The sequence below is a fragment of the Chiloscyllium punctatum genome, chromosome 19, assembly GCF_047496795.1.
Source record: "Chiloscyllium punctatum isolate Juve2018m chromosome 19, sChiPun1.3, whole genome shotgun sequence".
Lineage (NCBI taxonomy): Eukaryota > Metazoa > Chordata > Chondrichthyes > Orectolobiformes > Hemiscylliidae > Chiloscyllium > Chiloscyllium punctatum.
The window spans coordinates 74,665,864-74,686,854 of record NC_092757.1 but is presented as its reverse complement, the minus strand read 5'-3'; the positions used below and the strand labels follow the sequence as shown (position 1 = coordinate 74,686,854).

General features: G+C 42.3%; 1 protein-coding gene across 5 annotated transcripts in view; it reads left to right on the top strand.

The window, feature by feature from the left end:
- Positions 1-20,991, top strand: part of sez6b (seizure related 6 homolog b) — a 904,580-nt gene that overhangs the window by 563,525 nt on the left and 320,064 nt on the right. For all 5 annotated transcript variants that reach the window (XM_072589689.1, XM_072589687.1, XM_072589686.1 and 2 more), the window contains exon 4: positions 7,056-7,248. In XM_072589689.1, the coding sequence (XP_072445790.1) occupies positions 7,056-7,248 (193 nt within the window). The remainder of the gene's footprint in view (positions 1-7,055; positions 7,249-20,991) is intronic.

Genomic DNA, 20,991 nt, shown 5'->3' with positions numbered 1-20,991 from the left:
CCAGGAGCATGAATGAGGACAGTTGATGTCGTTTATTTTGATTTTACCAAAGCACCATATGGCAGTCTGTTAAAGCACGTGGGATCCAGGGCACCTTGGTGAACTGTAACCAAAATTGATTTATTGCTACAAGACAAACGATATTGGTAGGAGGCTATCTGTTTGACTGGAGGTCAGTGTCCAAAAGCACACCTCAAGAAGCAGCACTGGGTCCCTTACTGTTTGTGTATATAAGTGATATAGAAGATACTGTGGGGGCATGATGAGTAGGTTTGCGGATGACACAAAGATTAACCGGGTAGTTGATAGTTAGGAAAAAGGTTTTGGATTACAGGAAGGTTTACAGGAATACACTTAGCAGGATTAATTTCCATTTGCCATTGAGCAAACCATCTGACTAATCCATCTATAAGTGTCAGGTAATATATTTTGGAAGAAATAACAAGACACGGGATTATTCAGTGAATGGCAGGACATTAGGAAGTTTGGAGGAACAAAGAGATCATGAGATCTTGTCCATATATCCCTGATAGGGGCAGGAGGGCTTCATAGGGTAGTTATGAAGACATACAGGATACTTGCCTGTGTCAGTCATGGTATTGATTATAAGAATAGCGACGTTATGTTGAACTGTGCAAGACTTCCATTAGGCCAGAGCTGGAGCACTGTGTGTAGTTGAAAACAGCTGATCCCCTTAGTTTAAAGGGTCAATAACCAGGGGGCATAATTTTAAGGTACAAGTCTGAAGGTTTAGGGAGGATTTCAGGAAAATAATTTTCACCTAAAGGGTAATGGGAATCTTTATTGCACTGCCCTGGAGAGTATTTGAGGTAGGAAACATCACAACCTTTAAAAGATTCTTTTCTTGGCACTAGGTCATGTCTATGACTAGCCAAGGCTATGGGCCAAATGCTGGAAAGTAGGATAGAGTAGATGTAGAGTAATGTTTTTTTGTCAGTGCAGACTCAATGGACCGAAAGATCTCTTCTGTACTGTTTGATTCTAAAATTGCCTCTCATTCGTGAATAAAATGAAGCTGACGGGAGATTTATTTTCAAATGTGTGCATGTCAAAATGTGTAGTGCATACAAGTGCAAACATAATTTGTTTAATGCAATGAAATACATTTGGATCTGTTGTAACGTGATCTCACACTATGAGAAAATTACACAATAGCCACGCCATGTAAACTAATGGGGCTGGAATTGAATTATAGCCTATACAGGTAAGGAAAGTTTGCATTCTTCAAATAATGGTCTAAGTTCTTCAATGGCGTTAAAGCCCATTCATGTTGAAGAAACCCACATTAAAGCAGAACCGTGTGTATGCTTCCCATTCTCACAGACACAATTACCCTGCTGTATGTAACAAAGAACTGCAAATACTGGAAACCAGAAATGCAGAAAGTGCTGGAGAAAGTTAGTGGTCTGGCGGCATCTATTGAGAGAATGACAGATTGAATGTTTCAAGTCCAGTGACCTTTTGTCAGAACAGATTACCCTGTTTTATTCAGTTTGAACTTGAACCACGCTATTATTTCAAGCCTCTAAATTCTCTAAATGCACCACTGAATAAAATTGATGTATTGCAGTTGTACAAACATTGAGGACTATAAATTGGCTTGGGCCTTAGTGCAAAATGAGCAGTAACAAATTGGCAACCTCTTTCCTGTCTGGCCTGATTTTAATTAGAGTTTACAGCTGTAATGCTTTCTTGTCCAATTTCACTCCCGTTCAAGATGAATTTATTCCCCACAGCCCTTATTTCAGGTTTGTACTGTTGTTCCAGAGCTCAGCAAGAACATTTTTTTTCAAGATCAATAATTCTGTCCTTGAGATACCAAATACTTGTGGCAATAGAACTTCAAGCAGGCATATGGTGCCGTGGGACAGAGTATTGGTGTTAAGTCCTCATTCAGTTAACTGTTGCGCCAAAGAACGCAAGAAAGGATGATAGTGGCCTTAGAATTATTGATGACCATTTTTCTAAATTACACATAGTGAATTTGCAAGACTTACCTTCCTCCTTAATGTACCTGTTTATTTTAAGTGGATTAAAATAGATTTTAAAAATTCCACAATATAGTTTGAAATTTTGTTTTCTAAAATTAGTTACTTCTGGACTGCTGTCAGCCATTTTCTGGGAAATAGGTTAATAACTACCTTGCATCCAGGATTTACTTGCTGTAGCATTAAGCCACATAAAATCAGGTTCTGCTTCAGCTGCAAAAGTAGAAAGATAGTCCTTTAAAGGTCACAGGGATAAGATGTGTACCATGTGGTATTTCCTCAGGAAGAAATGATGGATGAATTGGACTCCTCTAGACTAAGGAGTGAGTAAAGAGAAGAGCAGTGAAGCAGACCTTGGTTATTGTGGCTGATGCAAGACTTTTAGTGGTTTTATCTAAAATATACAACTCTTAATAAGCTTTTGGTAAAAAGACTAACTTAAAACTTCAGTGTAACACTGAGAGCAATTGCAAATAATCAAAATGATTTCTATTTTTTGTCCATGATTTTGTTTTGACATGTAATACTCTGACCCATCTCCCTTTGTTGGAGAGATCCAGTGGAATGCTTACAGTGGTCTGATGCTTCATATGTAACAGCTTAATGAATGAGAGAGCCTGAAGATATAACTAGAGCAAAACTCTCCAGATACTGGATTCATGGTCCATGGGTGACCTTCCTAACCACCACCCAATTAAGGTCCTGCAATAGTCCCTTAAGGGTCTCATCAGTCTGATGACCTTCCTTCCTGGCAAGCGGGGAAAAGTAGCTGCTTTCCCAACCAGGAAGCAGGAAATTATAGACCAGTTAGTCTGACCTCAGTGGTGGGAAAGATGCTGGAGTCTATTATAAAGGATGAAATTACGGCACATCTGGATAATAGTAACAGGATAGGACAGAGTCAGCATGGATTTATGAAGGGGAAATCATGCTTGACTAATCTTCTTGAAAAATTTTTTGAGGATGTAACTCGGAAGATGGACGAGGGAGATCCAGTGGATGTAGTGTACCTGGACTTTCAGAAAGCTTTTGATAAAGTCCCACACAAGAGGTTAGTGAGTAAAATTAGGGCGCACGGGATTGGGGGCAAAGTACTAGATTGGATAGAGAATTGGTTGGCTAATAGGAAACAAAGGGTAGTGATTAACGGCTCCATTTCGAAATGGCAGGCAGTGACCAGTGGGGTACCGCAGGGATCCGTGCTGGGACCGCAGCTTTTTACAATATATGTAAATGATATAGAAGATGGTATCAGCAATAACATTAGCAAATTTGCTGATGACACAAAGCTAGGTGGTAGGGTGAAATGTGATGAGGATGTTAGGGGATTACAGGGTGACCTGGACAAGTTAGGTGAGTGGGCAGATGCATGGCAGATGCAGTTTAATGTGGATAAATGTCTGGTTATCCACTTTGGTGGCAAGAACAGGAAGGCAGATTACTACCTCAATGGTATCAAATTAGGTAAAGGGGCTGTTCAGAGAGATCTGGGTGTTCTTGTACACCAGTCAATGAAGGCAAGCATGCAGGTACAGCAGGTCGTGAAGAAGGCTAATAGCATGCTGGCCTTCGTAACAAGAGGGATTGAGTATAGAAGCAAAGAGGTGCTTCTGCAGCTGTACAGGGCCCTGGTGAGACCACACCTGGAGTACTGTGTACAGTTCTGGTCTCCAAATTTGAGGAAAGACATTCTGGCTATTGAGGGAGTGCAGCGTAGGTTCACGAGGTCAATTCCTGGAATGGCAGGATTGCCTTACACGGAAAGACTGAAGCGACTGGGCTTGTATACCCTTGAGTTTAGAAGACTGAGAGGGGATCTGATTGAAACGTATAGGCTTATGAAAGGATTGGACACTCTGGCAGGAGGGAACATATTTCCGTTGATGGGGGAGTGCCGAACCAGAGGACACAACTTAAAAATACGGGGTAGACCATTTAGGACAGAGATGAGGAGAAACTACTTCACACAGAGAGTGGTGGCTGTGTGGAATGCTCTGCCCCAGAGGGCAGTGGAGGCCCAGTCTCTGGATTCTTTTAAGAAAGAATTGGATAGAGCTCTTAAAGATAGTGGAGTCAAGGGGTATGGAGATAAGGCTGGAACAGGATACTAATTAGGAATGATCAGCCATGATCATATTGAATGGCGGTGCAGGCTCGAAGGGCAGAATGGCCTACTCCTGCATCTATTGTCTATTGTCTATTGTCTAAGCCAGCATGGTCTGCCTGCCAGGTTATGGAGGCTCCTTCATTTGCTCCAGTCTGAGGGCATTTGTGACGTGGGGGTGGTGGCTGGCGGAAGCCACTCTCCTGCCCTTAGCTCCAACTGCCACTCTTCCCATGACCCCACCGAGCAATGCTTTCCACCCGGAAATCACTCACCCCTGCCACTCCCAGTCAGTGTCACTGTGCAACCTTGGCTTGCAGCTCCTAGTTGCTGGCTGCCTGCCTCTGATTGTGGTGGGAAGTTTCAAACCCTTTGATTTCCAATTAGCAGAAGAAGCGAAGTGTCATGTTCAATTACCTCTCATCCTTGTACAAAATGAAGCTGTGAGTCTGTTTCAAAGTGTGGGCATGTCAAAGTATGAAATACATGCGAGTGTAAATTGAATTATATGAATGCAATTCAGCTAAGTTGAAGCATTCACAGTTGTGCGTACAGGACTCCATTTGATTATGGGTCAAGACAGAACCTCTATACAAAGGTTTTCCTGTGCCCATTCTCACAGGCACAATTACTCTTTTGTTACCCTGTTGCTTGAACTTGACCCATGCTATCACGTCAAGCTTCTAGATGCTCAGACCCGGATCCTAGATACAGGACTAACTCTATTTGACTGGCAGCTTCAAGTGGAATGGAATTTCTTTGCTGTGGCACTTCTAGGTGAAGAAGCCAGCCGGTCAGCTCATAAATGCTTGATTGACATTCGATCTGCCAGACTTTCATGCTGGTGGGGTGATGGGGCTTTATTTCCAAACCCTGTCTCCCTAGATAGCGACCCCTTTAATTCTCCACGCAGAATGTCATCTGATCTTTCTGTGTTTGAGCCCCTGCCCCTGCTCTGCTCCAATAAAGCTCCACACATGCTTCAGGAACAATCTTTCATCTGACAAAGGAACAACGCTCTGAAAGCTTGTGATTTCAACTAAACCTGTTGGACTATTACCTGGCCATCATGTGACTTCTGACTTTGTCCAACCCAATCCAACACCTCCACATCACAATATCTTTCAAACAACTGATTTCAAGAACCTGCAGTCTTGGCTTGAGACCCTGTTCTTGTCTGAACTTTGTGCTTTTTGAAATGTTTTGCAGCGCCTGTTGGTGTTGATTCTGTTTTGATTCCATTTAATTTTCCATTAGACCCATCATTGTTTCTTTCCCATCCCAGTGCCGTTTTCGTTTGCCTTGTATCATCCCTTTTGTCATTTCGTTTCTCTGCTTTCTACATTAAGATCTTCCTTCTTTCCCTCGTTCCTTCCCCTACCTTCCTTAAAAATGGCTGCATCACTAAGTAGCCCTTGTTCAGACAAAGGGTTCACTGAACTGAAACATTAACTCTGTTACACCAGTTCTCCTTCTGCATTGCCAGATCTGTCATTCCAGCATTTTCTATTGGAGATTTTTTAATGCATTCACAGGATGTGGGCATCATTGGCCAGGCCAGCATATATTGCCTATCCCTAATTGCACAGAGGGCAGTTAAGAGTCAACCACGTTGCTGTGGGTCTGGAGTCATACATAGGCCACACCAGGTAAAGACGGCAGTTTCCTTACCGAAAGGAAATTAGTGAACCAGATGGGTTTTTCTAACAATCAGCATTGATTCTATGGTCACCATTCGATCATCATCTGCACTGATGGAATTTGAACTTAGGTCCCCAGGGCACTACCTGTGTGTCTAGATTAATAGTCTAATTATCAGAGCACAAGATTGGACAATATGGATTTAGAGGAGGTATAAATGGCTCTAACAAAATGATCACCAACTGATTGTGGAAAAATATTGTTTGATGGTTTCAATTTCAAATTGTTCAATTAATTGTTGAGACCAGAAGTGATGACATGGTTCGTTGTTCCTCAAACTCCTGTTGAGCTTCATTGGGATGGTTGTTCATTGAGCAACATAAAGAGTTTGAGAGTTTGGAGATCAAGGTCAGAGTCGAAGTTAAAATGACAGACAAATCGAACCTTAGGGTTACACATGAGGTATGAACTGAGCTCTTTTGTTAGGCAGCTGCCCAAATGAGGACCAGAAAACTCACTTTATAACTAACTCTGGATTTGTGAATGGCTCAGGCACCATCTGATATGCCTCCTCCATTTTGGTGCTGTATTTCATAACCGCAATCTGTACAAAGGTGGATTTTTAAAAGTTATCATACTTTACTGGATTACAAGATTCTCCTGGATTTTGAAAGGAAAAACATTGGCACATATTTGGGCATAATCTTTGGATCATGAGGCAATAGCAATTTTAGGCATCATTTCTTCAGAGGGTGTGTGACTTATTGTCCAACAAATATGTATTCTGGCATATCAGTATGTGCTCCCTGCTTTCAGGTATTTATACTTCCTCCTGTCTCCCTGTGCAACAAAATATTCCAGGCTCAGTGAGAGCCAGAGACTTTTCAAATACCATTCTGATGCTTAGGTGAATTGGGCTGGAACAGTTTGATTCATGTAGGAGCTGTACTGCTACAACAAAGATAGAATTTGCAGTGTTATAGTCCTAATTTGCAGCCAATGTTTATTTATGATGCAACTCAATGCCAGGGAAACTGGATCATTAAATTTATATTTAACTAAAATTTAACTTGAAGTGCTGCTAAGTTTAATGCCGAGACATAAATTTCTTGATCACATTAAGTACATGACTAGTAAGCCTTGGACAGTGGCAATGCTAGATGAGAGAGCAATCCAAGAAAGGATTAATAAACGTTAAAATGCAGAATTTCTGCTGCTACTTCCAAGCCACCCAGCTCACATCGAAATGCCTTGATACTTGGTAATTTTGTAACAGCATTTTCCAAACAATCTCTCTGTAGGTCAAAAACATCAGCCTGTCTGAAGGAGAGGTGCTAACAATTGAAGGACTTGATGGAGATGAACCGACTGTTCTCGCCAACGAGTCGATTTTAATGAAGGGGCAGGTGATTCGCAGCCCAAGCAATCAAGTTGCTATCCACTTCCAGAGCATTCAACTTGGAAATCCAGGCTCATTCCAATTCCATTATCAAGGTAAGTGCTTACACACCAGGGCTGTAATCATGAGGCGAGAGCAATGCCAGTATTTTGTGGCCGAGTATTTTATCAAATCTGAAAGCAATAGTCCCGACTTAGAAAAAAGCACTTGCTTGCTAGATCTTGCACAAATGGAAATTTATATCCAGTTGTGTGGACTTGCACTGATATTTATCAGGAACTGTGTAAGAGACTCATATGCACAATATATGTTCAAAAGTGATATCTTCCCAACAGAGTTCCTTTTAGAGCTTAGTTTTAGCTGATGTAAAATATCTTTCCAAAAGACTGGTTTATGTCAATAATGAATATGTTTGTGCTGTATTTACTTGGAAAATTAATGAAGACAAAATAAATATTTCGCACTATTTTAAACTGCTCAATATTGTTTCCATTCCTCTGTCTTCAGAGGCTGGTGGGTGGTAATCAATCTGGTTCAGTGGAAGGTGCAGGAGGGCATGCCAGGAGCAGCACCAGGCATACCAAAAGATGAGACGTCAACCTAGTGAAGTCACCAAACAAGGCTACTTATGTGCCAAACGGCATAATCAGCAAGTGATAGAGCTAAGCGATCCCACAACCGACAGATTAGATCTAAGCTCTGCAATCTGGCACATAGGAAGATGGTTGTAATTGTTGCAAGTCAGTTCTCTCTGCTCCAGGTCATCTCTGTAGGAATTCCTCAGTATAATATCCTTGGCCCAACCATCTTCAGCTGCTTCTTCAATGACCTTCCCTCTATCATAAGGTCAGAAGTGGGGATGTTTGTCGATGATAAATGGTATGTAACATTTGTACCACACAAATGCCAGGCAATGACCATCTCCAATAAGAGAGAATCTAACCACCATCTCTTGACATTCAATCGTGCTGCCATCATTGAATCCCCCACTATCAACATCCTAGAGCTTATCAAATGTGCCAGAAACGCAATTGTACTTGTCATATAAATACAGTGGCTGCAAGAGCTGGGCTCACATATAAATGACACCAAAATTGGTGATACAGTTGACACTGAAGAAGATTATCTAAGATTACAAAGGGATCTTGTTAAATAGGGCCAGTGGGATGAGGAGTAGCAGATGTAATTTAATTTGGATAAATACAAGTTGTTGCATTTTGAAAAACCAAACAAGGTCAGAATTTATACAGTTAATAGAAGGGCCCTGGCTAGCATTGTCAAACGGAGAGACTGAGGGATTCAGCTACATAGTTCTTTCAAATTAAGGTCACAGGTAGGTGGTTAAGAAGGCGTTTAGCATGCTTGCCTTCATTGCTCAGACTACTGAGTATAGGAGTTGGGGATGTCATATTGAGGTTGTACAGGACATTGGTGAGGCCACTTTGGGAGCATTGTGTACAGTTCTGGTCACTCTGCTATAGGAAGGATAGTATTAAATTGAGAAGGGATCAGAAAAGATTTACCAGGATGATGCTGGAACTGGATGGTTTGAATTATAAGGATAACTGGGACTTTTACACTGGAGTGTAGTTGGTTGAGGCTTATAAGGTTTACAGAGGCTTATAAAATCATAAGGTTCACCAGGGTGGGAAAGTTCAAAACAAGAGCGCACATTTTTAAGGTGAAAGGAGGAAGATTTTAAAAGGGACCTGAGGGGCATATTTTTCACACACAGAGTGGTGTGTATGTGTAATGAACTGCCAGAGGTAGTGGTGGATGCAGATACAGGGATGAGATTCCAAAGACATTTGGACAGGTACAGGAATAAGGAAAGTTTGGATGGTTATGGGCCAAGCACAGGCAGGTGAAACTAGTTTAGTTTGGGAAACTGGACAGTACGGGCAGTTGTTCCAAAGGGTCTGTTTCCATGCTGTATGACTCCATGACTCTACAATTACAGTGGCTGCAAGAACAGATCAAATGCTAGGAATACTGCAATAATAACTCACCTTCTGACTCCCCAAAGCCTGTCCATCAACTGCATGGCACAAGACAGAAGTGTGATGGAATATTCCCCACTTGCCTGGATGAATGCAGCCCCAACAACACTCAAGAAGCTTGACACCACCCAGGACACAGCAGCCCGCTTGATTGGCATCACATCCACAAACATCCACTTCCTCCACCACTGATGCTCAGTCGCAGCATTGCATCAACATGATGCACTGTAGAAATTCACCAAAGATCCTTAAGCAGCACCTTCCAATCCCACGACCACTGCCATCAGAAGGACAAAGGCAGCAGATAAGTGGGAACACCACCATCTTCAAATTTCCCTTCAAATCACCCACCATCCTGACTTGGAAATATAATGCTGTTCCTTCTGTGTTGCTGGATCATAATCTTGGAATTTCCTACCTAAGGGCATTGTGGGTCAACCCACAGCACATGGACTGCAATGGTTCAAGAAGGCAATTCACCACCACCTTCTCAAGGGCAAATAGGAATGGGATATTAATGTTGGCTAGCCAGCAATACACACATCCTTTAAAAATATTCAAGGCTTTCACATTGATCTCAGGAGTCTGAAGTGACTATAGCATGTTTTGGATGTAGGTTTGCTCGCTGAGCTGGAAAGTTCATTTTCAGACATTTCGTCACCATACTAGGTAGCATCTTTAGTGAGCCTCTGGACGAAGGCACACTGAAGATGTTACCTAGTATGGTGACGAAACATCTGAAAATGAACCTTCCAGCTCAGCGAGCAAATCTGCATCCAGAACCTCAACCTGAGCTATAAATCTTCCCAGAACTCGTGATAGCATGTCTGTGTAGTGCAAAAGATGGTCAGTGGTGAGAGCCCACTAGTTACACCAACAAATAAGAAAAGTTATCTTCTGGACATTATTTGTAGTAGATGATGTGCAAAACTTTCTCTGGTTACAATTCTTTAAGATTGGAAAATATCTGCTTTCGAACAGTATTTTTGTTGTAACCTGGTATGTTTTGGTTACATTATTACTAATGTATATATAAAAGGAATCTTCCCCTCACTTCACAGGTCATTTCAATGCTTTTGGTGAACAATCATTGCATAAAACTTCAGCAGCACACCAAGAGCATGTTCCATTGCAACAAATATATATGTGTTTGCCATGATCTTTGTTGAGTGTTTATCAGTTGTTTCACTTTGTGTACTGGATTCAGTTGTCCTTGTTTGAGGATGGAAGTCAACACCAAATCAATTCTTGTTGTAGTGCCCCTCACCTGCCTGGCTACCCTGCCATCTCTTGCCCCTCCTGACTCCTCCTCCTCTTGGTGCCACTTGTGACTCCTTCAACTGTCAGCGCTCCTCCTGGCTCATAGCTCTCTCACTGTCTCCTCTCCATGCCACCCCATCTCCTCCATCCTCTCAGCCCTCCTCTTAGTTCCTCCTCCTCCCCTTGGAGCCTTCTTGGCTCCACATTCCTTGGTACCACTTCAAATTCCTCCCCCTCACTTGTTCGTCCTGTCTCCTCCCCCTCGGAGTGCCCTTCTTGGGTCCTACCCTCTCAGTGCCCTTCCATTTCTTCCCCCTCCACTTCTCCGCACCAGTCTGGGCTCCTTCTCTCTCCGAGCCATTCTATGTCACTGTACCATGTCACTACATAAATAATTTTAACAATTGCTGAAGCTCAGATTTTCTGGGCAAGGAATAAGAACATATCCTCACAAAAGGGACACTGTGAGTGCTCGAATGTTGTGTATACATACAACTTATGTTAGGAAAGGCCTTTGACTACATGTATTCCATTGGTGAATACTTTGGGTTGACTGTGTATCGTTCAGTTAGTTTTGGCAAGTTTTCAGCTGCTGTTACTTCTATTTAGGGAATGGAAAATAAAGAGCAGGCAAAATCTTCTCCCGCAGAAGACATAATTTTATTCTTTGCTACTTTATACTTTGCTGACCACACTCAAGCTAATTCCTCCAAGTCAGGTTGTTTTGTCACTGTCAAAAGGATAAGTAATTTACAGAAGAGGCAATGAGAGAGATAGCGGTGAGTGCAATTTTTCTTAATCACTCACTGGGCCAACATTTATTGCCTATCCCGGGCTGCCCTTGAGAGAAGGTGGTGGTGAGCTGCCTTTTTGAACTACTGGAGGTACAAAGAACAGTACAACACAGGAACCGGCCCTTTGGCTCACCAAGCCCTTTATAAACAAATGGAGCATATTCCTTCAAGAAAAAGGGCAGCATGGTGGCTCAGTGGTTAGCACTGCTTCCTCACAGCGCCAGGGGCCTGGGTTTGATTCCTGCCTCAGGCAACTGTCTGTGTGGAGTTTGCACATTCTCCCCGTGTCTGCGTGGGTTTCCTCCCACAGTCCAAAGATGTGCAGGTCAGGTGAATTGGCCATGCTAGATTGCCCATATATTCGTGCATTAATCAGGGGTATATATAGGGCAGGGGAATGGATCTGGGTGGGTTACTCTTCGGAGGGTCGGTGTAGACCTGTTGGGCTGAAGGGCCTGTTTCCATACGGTAGGGAATCATAAACAAAGGGATGTAAATATCAGGGAAATATTTATGCAAGTCTACGATTTTTGGTAGATGCTATTCCTGATTCCAGCAGGATTTGAAAGAACAGCGATACTTTTTGCAAATTCCCAGCAGCTCAATTCCAGTCTGCACAATGGCTGTAGAAAAGATTTGGGTTTGTCAGGGTGAATTTTACCAGTGGCTAACACTTACTTACGCATACCAATGCACATTCTAGATTACACTTCTCCATGTCCTTCGCGATATCCCATCTTACAACCATCTCTAAATCAATGCTGCTTATTCTCCAGTGCCCCAGTGTACCCTTACATCTTATCATTGTTCAATGTAAGGCTAACACAGATGGGGAAATATTTTCCAACACCAAAAGCAAACAGAAAAGGAAACGGACATGTTCCTGTTGGAGTACAGAGGCACTGCTTACAGGTTGAGCATCAACAATTTTATGTCAATGCATCATTACTCTACCCAACTCTCAACCACTGGAACTGGATGTCAATTAAGTCCTGTCTGGCTTGTAGCAGGCAATGCTATACCACACAAGCATACTGAAGGTGATATCCTTCCTGCTCAATGGCCTTCGTCATTCATCTCAGAAAAACTGCATCTGCTCTGCCAGCTCCTTGGCCTCCATAACACCCCTGTTTGCCTGCTCCCAGCACACTAGGATTATTCAGCACACAATGTCTGGACTGCACTGTAGACCTTTCCAGGTTGTGGAACTTCAACCACAGTAGGCCTATCGTTTGCTTCCATCTGGGCCCAGTTGCAGAATGGATTGCATTGTGAATGTGGATTGCCTCAGTCAGGGAGTTTTGTGATAGTCATCAGCCATGGTAACAGAGAGTGGTCCTTGTCCCCCAGTAACTGTCTTGGTAAGGCATTTGGCCTCTCCAGTACATCAGGAATGTGAGAGTTCTCAATGATAAAGGCATCATGGCAGGTCCTCAGGGTAGAAGCCAGTCACTGAAAGGTTCAGTGCTGTCACCTTATTGTGAATGTGCCAGTGTAGGATTGGGATGGACAAAGTTAAAAATCAGGTGAAAGTGAGGACTGCAGATACTGGAGATCAGAGACACTGTCCCTGAACTACACCAAGATGCAGTTTAGGGTGTAGGTTTGCTCGCTGAGCTGTAGGTTTGATATCCAGATGTTTCATTACCTGGCGAGGTAACATCATCAGTGGTGACCTCCAAGTGAAGCGAAGCTGTTGTCTCCTGCTTTCTTTTTATATCTTTCTCCTGGATGGGGTTCCTGGGGTTTGTGGTGATGTCATTTCCTGTTCGTTTTCAGAGGGGTTGATAGATGGCATCTAGATCTATGTGTTTGTTTATGGCGTTGTGATTGGAGTGCCAGGCCTCTAGGAATTCTCTGGCATGTCTTTGCTCAGCCTGTCCCAGGATAGATGTGTTGTCCCAGTCGAAGTGGTGGTTTTTTTTTCATCCATGCGTAGGGCTACGAGGGAGAGAGGGTCGTGTCTTTTTGTGGCTAGCTGGCGTTCATGTATCCTGGTGGTTAACTTGCTTCCTGTTTGTCCTACGTAGTGTTTGTGGCAGTCCTTGCATTGGAATTTTATAGATGACATTGGTTTTGTCCAGGGGTTGTACTGGGTCTTTTACGTTTGTTAGTTTTTGTTTGAGAATGTTGGTGAGTTTGTGGGCTACTAGGATTCCTAAAGAACAAATCACGACAAGCAGATCAAACACAGCCAGAAACCCTAACCACTTTACCATACATCAAAGAAGTTTGAGAAATGACAGCCAGACTACTAAGACCCTTTGGAATCCTAGTAGCAGGTATAGTTCAGGGACCGTGTCTCAGGGTAATCTCTGTCTGATACTACACCTTGATGTAGTTCAGGGACAGTGTGTCAGAGTAGTCTTAGTCTGATACTGCATCTTGGTGTAGTTCAGGGATAGTGTCCCATAGTAATCTTAGTCTGATACTGCACATTGGTGTTGTTCAGGGAGAGTGTCTCAGAGTATTCTCAATCTGGTACTGCACTTGGGTGTAGTTCAGGGACAGTGTCTCAGGGTAATTTCAGTCTGATACCGCACCTGGGTGTAGTTCAGGGACAGTGCCTCAGGGTAATCCCAGTCTGATACTGCACCTTGATGTAGTTCAGGGACAATGTCTCAGAGTAATCTCAGTCTGATACTGCACCTTGATTTATTTCACTGACTGTGTCTCTAGGTAATCTCACTCTGATACTGTACCTTGATGTCATTTCGGGACTGTGTATCAGGGTAAACTCAGTCTGATACTGCACCTTGGTGTAGTTCAGGGACAGTGTCTCAGGGTAATCTCAATCTGGTGCATTGAGAGCTGTAGACTCCGGTCCTCCTGTTACTTCTACACATCTTGAGGAGTCTTTCAGCTGCAACCTGTTAGTGTGGAGGCCATTGTGTGGATGTTGTTACTGCTCTGGTCTTGCTGGGGCACTTGTTTTTTTCCCCACTTCTCTGTCCTTTCATTGCATCACAGCTGCAGCAATGATATCCCTAGCTGTGATAGGACCCATCAGTCACATTTCCAATAAAGCTGGGTGGGGAGTGTATGGCGCATAACAGGTCCTTATCATTGTCAGCAATCAGTATTCACATCACTCACAAATGACAGTTTAGTATACTCCTCCATTTTATGGGACATGGAGCACTCTGACAAGATGGGGCATGGTATAACACCTTCACAGTGGACTTCATTCCAATGAATACTTCACCAGTCATGTTGCAAAGAGACAGTAAGAGAGTGTAAGTGCTCTGTGCGTACTGAACTCTTCTCCTTTTAGCCCATATCATCCCGGAAGGGCATTATTGTTGAAAGGATCATGTTGTACTCTCACTTCAGGTTGAGAAGGAATCCGTTCCGTGCCTCTATGAATCCCCTGATGTCTTGTGTTAGCTTTGTGGATTGTGGCCCATACATTAGATTACTTACAGTGTGGAAACAGGCCCTTCTGCCCAACAAGTCCACACCGACCCGCCGAAGCACAACCCACCCATACCCCTACATTTACTCCTTCACCTAACACTACATGCAATTTAGCATGACCAATTCACCTGACCTGTGGGAGAAAACCGGAGCACCCGGAGGAAACCCACACAGACACGGGGAGAATGTGCAAACTCCACATAGACAGTTGCCTGAGGCGGGAATTGAACCGGGGTCTCTGGCACTGTGAGGCAGCAGTGCTAACCACTGTGCCACCATGTCGCCCATGTGTCTTTTAAGGTCACCTGAGGTTACTGTTGCATCACAGCGATAACTATCTTCACTCTACAAGCACTAGTGACATGATCAGGGTTAGCAGGGACTAACATTTTTACCCCACACGGTTGGACACTGTATGTGTTTCAGAAACACAAAGGATTTCAGCCTGTACTCTGCAAGTGCGTGGCTGATGCAATTGGCCATGAAGGGTCTCCTGTTGCTCAGGGGTGGAGGCTATGTATTGGGACAAAAGAGAAAACTGACTCCATTCACTCTGGGTGAAGTCATTGCCGTTATTAATTTCTACATTGTCTTTAGGAATTGCGAGATTGTGAAAGACAAAGCAGGTCACATTCTCACTGTGCCTTCCAGACATAGCCTAGTCATCAGCACCACACTCCCCCATCCCTGAATCTTCTCAGTCCCTTCCCACTTGGCACCCTACAACCATGCAGCCTTTCGCAACTTTTCCCCTACATGTTACACATTCACCACTTTAAATTATGACTCCCACTTGGCACTCCACTTGGTCAACAGGGACCTAGAGGATTGGTGAATGGGGTGATGCTGCGCATCTTCCTTCAGGACTGGCAGAAGAGATCCTGCCACCAGACCCTGCCCGTCTGGTCTATTGTCTTTTCCATAGGATGGGGAATTTCAAGACTAGGGGCACATTTTTAAGGTGAGAGGAGAGAGATATAAAAAAGACATGAAATAAATTTTTTGCACGGAGTGTGGTTCATGTGTGGAGTGAACTTCCTGAAGTAGTAGTGGATGTGAGTACAATTACAATATTTAGAAGACATTTGGATCGAAACATGAATAGGAAAGGTTTGGAGGGATATGGGCCAGGAGCAGGCAAATGGGACTAGTTTGGTTTGGGATTATGTTCAGCTTGGACTGGTTGGACCAAAGGATCTGTTTCCATGTTGTATGACTCCATCTCTCTATGTGCATAAGAAATATAAGCATTCTTATTCAACCTAACATGTAATATTATTTTTTAATATTTTTGGCCTATTTTTCTCTGATGTTAGAATGTCTGGTGGTTCAGAGGTTTTCTACACTGCAGAAGATGGTCGTGACTTTGTCATGTTTCTGTGTTGTATTTGGTGACGTAACTGTTACAGATGAGGCATGACGGGACTCCAGATTTATTTTCTTGTTTTTCAGTCTTGATTGTAAAATACTTTCTCTAGAATACAAAATTCACAATAGCAGTGTATAGTTAATAAAATTATTTTTTTTGATCAAAACCAACATTAGAACTGTAATGGAAATCCAGGTGCCTGAAATCTATTCTGATTTTAATAAATTGTGCTCCATATCATGATCTGGTGTGGTACAGTTCACTCAGGGAGTTGAGCTGCTAATGCAACATACACCTTTACTTGCCCTTTCTAGTCTGGAACAATGAATAGTGATAGTAGAGGATCTGTTTTTTTTTCATCACATGACTGACTTGGAATCTCTCCCACTCTTCCTCCCTGCCACTGACATGTTTCGGAAGGATTTACAGATGATAACCAGGCAGTTTGACCATGTTATGTCTTTAGCCATTAGGTTCAGGATGGGATTTGAATCTGGACCTTCCAACTCAGAGGCAGGGGCATTATCTACTATGCCTCAAGACCTCTTCTGAAGAAATGATCTACTTATTCAGAATGCTGACAACTGATGTTGGCTTAAGTAGGACAGGAGAAAAAAATAGGTGCCCAAGACATGCATTATGATAAATTTGTTCGGTGGCTGCATGTTTGCTCTTTACCCTTTGCTCTGCTGCAAATGATTGATTTTCTCCTGTCACTGAGCGGCATTTGTTTATGAGCTTAATACTTTTTTATGTCTGACTATACATTCTAAATATGATTGTGTTATTTGCTGAAGTTCAGTTCCTAGCTATGTGCTATTGACAGTTTCTGGTACCAGTTGTGTGGTTGAGGAAGATATTAATATTTATAAAGGGATTTCTGGTGTTTGTATTTTAAACTAGATGCTCGCATTGCTGCCTCCTACTTTCAGTGGTCCTTCAATATATTGATGGGTCAGGATCATCTAATACAAATTGTATTGATATTTTAAAGTTGACATTTTGTTCTGCTTACATTGAAGGGGTTATGCTTTGCTTGTATATTGAAAAATAATTTTGAACATGGATGAATAAATGTGTGTTGAGACAAACCAGTTGTTCAGTACCCCAGGAAATATATATTGTAATGGTTTAAAATGTTAGTGTACAGGCAGCAATCTATATTTCGGTGGGGTTCAGTCAAGGATGTAGGATGCATGCTCAGAACTTGTTTAGTTTTCCTGATTGTGGCAACTGCAGGGGTCCCTAAACAATCTCCCTCGGCCTACTCTTCCCAATAAACATTGATTTTCAAAACTGTCATTTGTGGATTTTTTAAACATGTTTTTCTTCATAATTTCTGGAGGTTGGTCATTTGTCACATTTGAGGGCTGAATTCAGATTCGCAAATTTTTCTGTATTAAATAATCTTTCAAGGGTAACTTATGTACTTAGAAAATCAGCTTTAGTAACTTTTGTTCCTTTGGGAGCCATGACAAACAATTGAAAGAGACAACCTGTCAGACAGCGGCAACAGCTTCCCAAAGTTGGTCCTGGAAAGGGGAGACAAAATCTAACGTTTCAGATGCAACAATTACATTTATGCCATTTCCGCTCTACCAGTCTAAGTGACACTTGCAACAGGAAGTATATTGTTGACAAATATTTCATTGGGCTGATTGAGAGACTCCTTCCATGATTCTTTTGTAAGTATATTATTGTCAAGCAGTCATACTGATAAAGAGGCTAGAATATTTGAAAAGGCTTATTGGTTCTTTGGGAAGTCCGTAACTGAGATCATTCACTTGAAGGAAACATTGCCACAGGCATATTCCAACATTCCAACTAGGCATCATTCCCAGAAGTGTAATACAGGTCATTCTGCTATGACATGCATTTGGTCAACACAAATTCACTGTAACGCAAACGACAAATTGGGGAACACTGTTTCTAAAGCGCGCACTTTTAAAATGTGTGATGGCTATAGTGCAATCACATCGTCAACACTTTTAAGTGTTATTTGTGTTGCATGATTCTTGTCCAACGCGGGGTTGCACAGGAACACGATGTTGCACTATGAGAAATGATTGTACAGTAAAAACAACTGCGCCTCCCTTAGGCCATTGTTGGCACATTGAAAAGTTACTTAAAGCACCACATCAATCCTTCTGAGCTAATAAAAAACCTTCAATATTTGTTTTTAGCAGAGTTATACTGTGTCTGTACATCAGTAGCAGTTGGACAATATTTCTGCTCCAAAAACAATTAGACACATGCTCAGCCTAAATGAAGAAGAGCCAAACACCTCAACTATGAAAATCTAAAAGGCACCAATATCTTTGATATCTATGTTCACAGTCACAAACACCAGCTCTTGGTTAGTTTGCTGATTTCATGAAAACACTGAAATTGGTAATATATTCACAGAAGGTGTTTTGAAGAAGGTGCAGGTCCACCAAATTCAAATCAATTGAGATTACATTGAGTTTTCATTTGTCCTTAATAACAGCAATGCTTCAGGCAATGTATATTTACTGTGACTGCTGTCAATGCATTTTGTAATCTGAGCATGAACTTCACAAAATGCCTCTTGCTCAAGGCTGGAACCCAAACTCTGACCCAGAAAGTGCGGAGAAATCTCTCAACCACAAAGCATGCCCTTTTTGAGCTAATGCCATGATCCTTTTACTTTGAATACAATGCAATCTGAAGAGGTTTCAAAGAACCCCTTTTAAATTCCTGAATTACAGTTGGTATGAGCAGAAGTTACCCTGCTAACCATTGTTCATCTATAATGGGCACTAAACCACTATAAATGAAATTGATTTGGAAGTCTGATGCTGAAGGCTTCCATTGATTTGAATTCTGATGGCAATGTACATTTGTTACAAATACCAACATGAAATAAAATCTGTCAGAATGAATGTTGTGTAATCCAAAATGGTCATCGTGATATTATACAGAAGCTTTAGTGAGGTAGAGAACTTTATGGGGCATCCCAGAACCATTATCAAACTGAATTTGGCACCAGGCCACATTAGAATCTCAGGTAACTGGTGACCTAAACCTGACCAAAGAGGTATCTTAAAAGAAGAGAGAAAAATCCAGAGGCAGAGGGTTTCAAGAAGAGAAATCTGAAGAGTTGAGCCTAGTTAGCTAAAGGTATAGCGATCAATGGTGAAGCAACTGAAGCCAAGAATGTGTTAAAGGTAGATTGAAGGAGCACAATGATCCGCGGCAAGGTGCTTGTGGTGGGTTAGTTTCGAGTCTGAAGGTACTCCAACCTAGTGGTGCCACTGCGGAGCAAGGGAAGTGGGAGCTGTCCTGCTGGATCTATCGATGAGCTCGGCAGTTGGGGTGGACATCATTTGGAGGTCACGGTAGGTTACATTGATCACAAACCGCACCTCCAATTAATCACTGAGCCTGTTTATATTCACTGTTGCAACTGCCCACCTCAAGCTTATCTTCCATCAGTGAGAGCAGCAACAAGTTAAAAGCACAATGAGATCATTTGGCCCTTGGAGTCCGCTTCACCTTTTCATTATGCCCAGATTTCCCTTCTCCAACGCCGTTCTCACCTGCCTATCAAATCCTACCCGCACAACTGGCAATAACTGGCAACTTATCTCACACCACACTCAAAACTGCTTGATCCTCATTGCCATTTTCACAAATCACCTCTGGTCTCAAAGGCCTGGCCATCACCTATGAGCTGTGACCTGGCTTTACCTATTTATTCCTGCAAGCTCCTTCAAACCTGGCCTGCAGCATGAGCTCTGTCCAGCTTCCCTTCCCTGTGTACCAGTACCAGTTCCATCTGCTGTCTTGGCCTGACTCTCTGAAACCTTTTCCCTGATCCTTTCCAGCTTGCCACCTACTTTTCTTCCATTCACAAGTCTGATGCAAACCTATTTATTCCTAAGCTTGCCATCATTCTTTTCTCACTCTCTTAACACTGTTTGACATCTGTTTCTCCTCTGTGAAATGCCTAGGGACATTTACTGCAATAAAGATGGGTTATTAATGCCAGTAGCAGGGCTTCAAACAGTAAAGAGAGGGCCTGCTGGATGATTTTGGATTTTAATAGGTTGTAATTTTTTTAATGAGATACAAATAGGAAACACATACTTCATTAATAAAGTTTGTGCAGTTGAATAATAATTTTGTACAAGCATCAAATAAACACAACCTAGGGTCAACAGCTACACTGTATTAATTCTCCCAGAGTCATAATAAATTGTAATCACATGCCATCTGGTATACAAGATGATTTATTCTATCATTCAGCAACTCCCCAAACATCATTGAACTGAAGGGTCTCACATTCTGTCAAGAAGATGCATTTGCAGTTTCAAGCCATGCAAATTATTCCATTTCCTTGTGGCCAGGTATTGCACTGCAGACTCTGTCACATTTTGATCTAAGTAACCTGCTGTAAGTAGGATTTATGCAATCACGAGCCAATTCCAAAAGGGGATGTTGGCACGTTTTAGAAATGCACAGCATGTGTGAAAAAGCTCCATGTAAGCCGGTATCCTGTCACCAAGTTACCCTTCATTTACATGTGTACAACACATGGACTCTGACCAGCTAGCTCGGAGCCAGTTCCTCGAATCTAGAGAATCCCAGAGATTCCTGTTTATATCTGTCAGCCAGGACTCCCTGATTAGGGCTGTAAACCTGGTCCAATCAGCGAACTCATTCAATGAGATCCATTTAGCTCTTGCTCCAATCACTACATGTGGAACATTCAAAATACTTGGGTGTGGGGCACAATGTTTAAGTGAATGGTGGGTGTCACCATCATTGTCCAAATTATTAATTGAATTACCCTACATAACCTTATCCAAAAGTGAATGTCTCACTGTTACTAAGGTAGATATGTGTCCAATGAACCCCATCAGCATTCTTTAGACATGAGTTTGAACCTTATAAAATTAATCTACTTGAAAAATAGAATGCACCTTTTTCTGCAGGTTTTTTGAACAAAAGTGTGTTGACAGGAATCTTATTTCA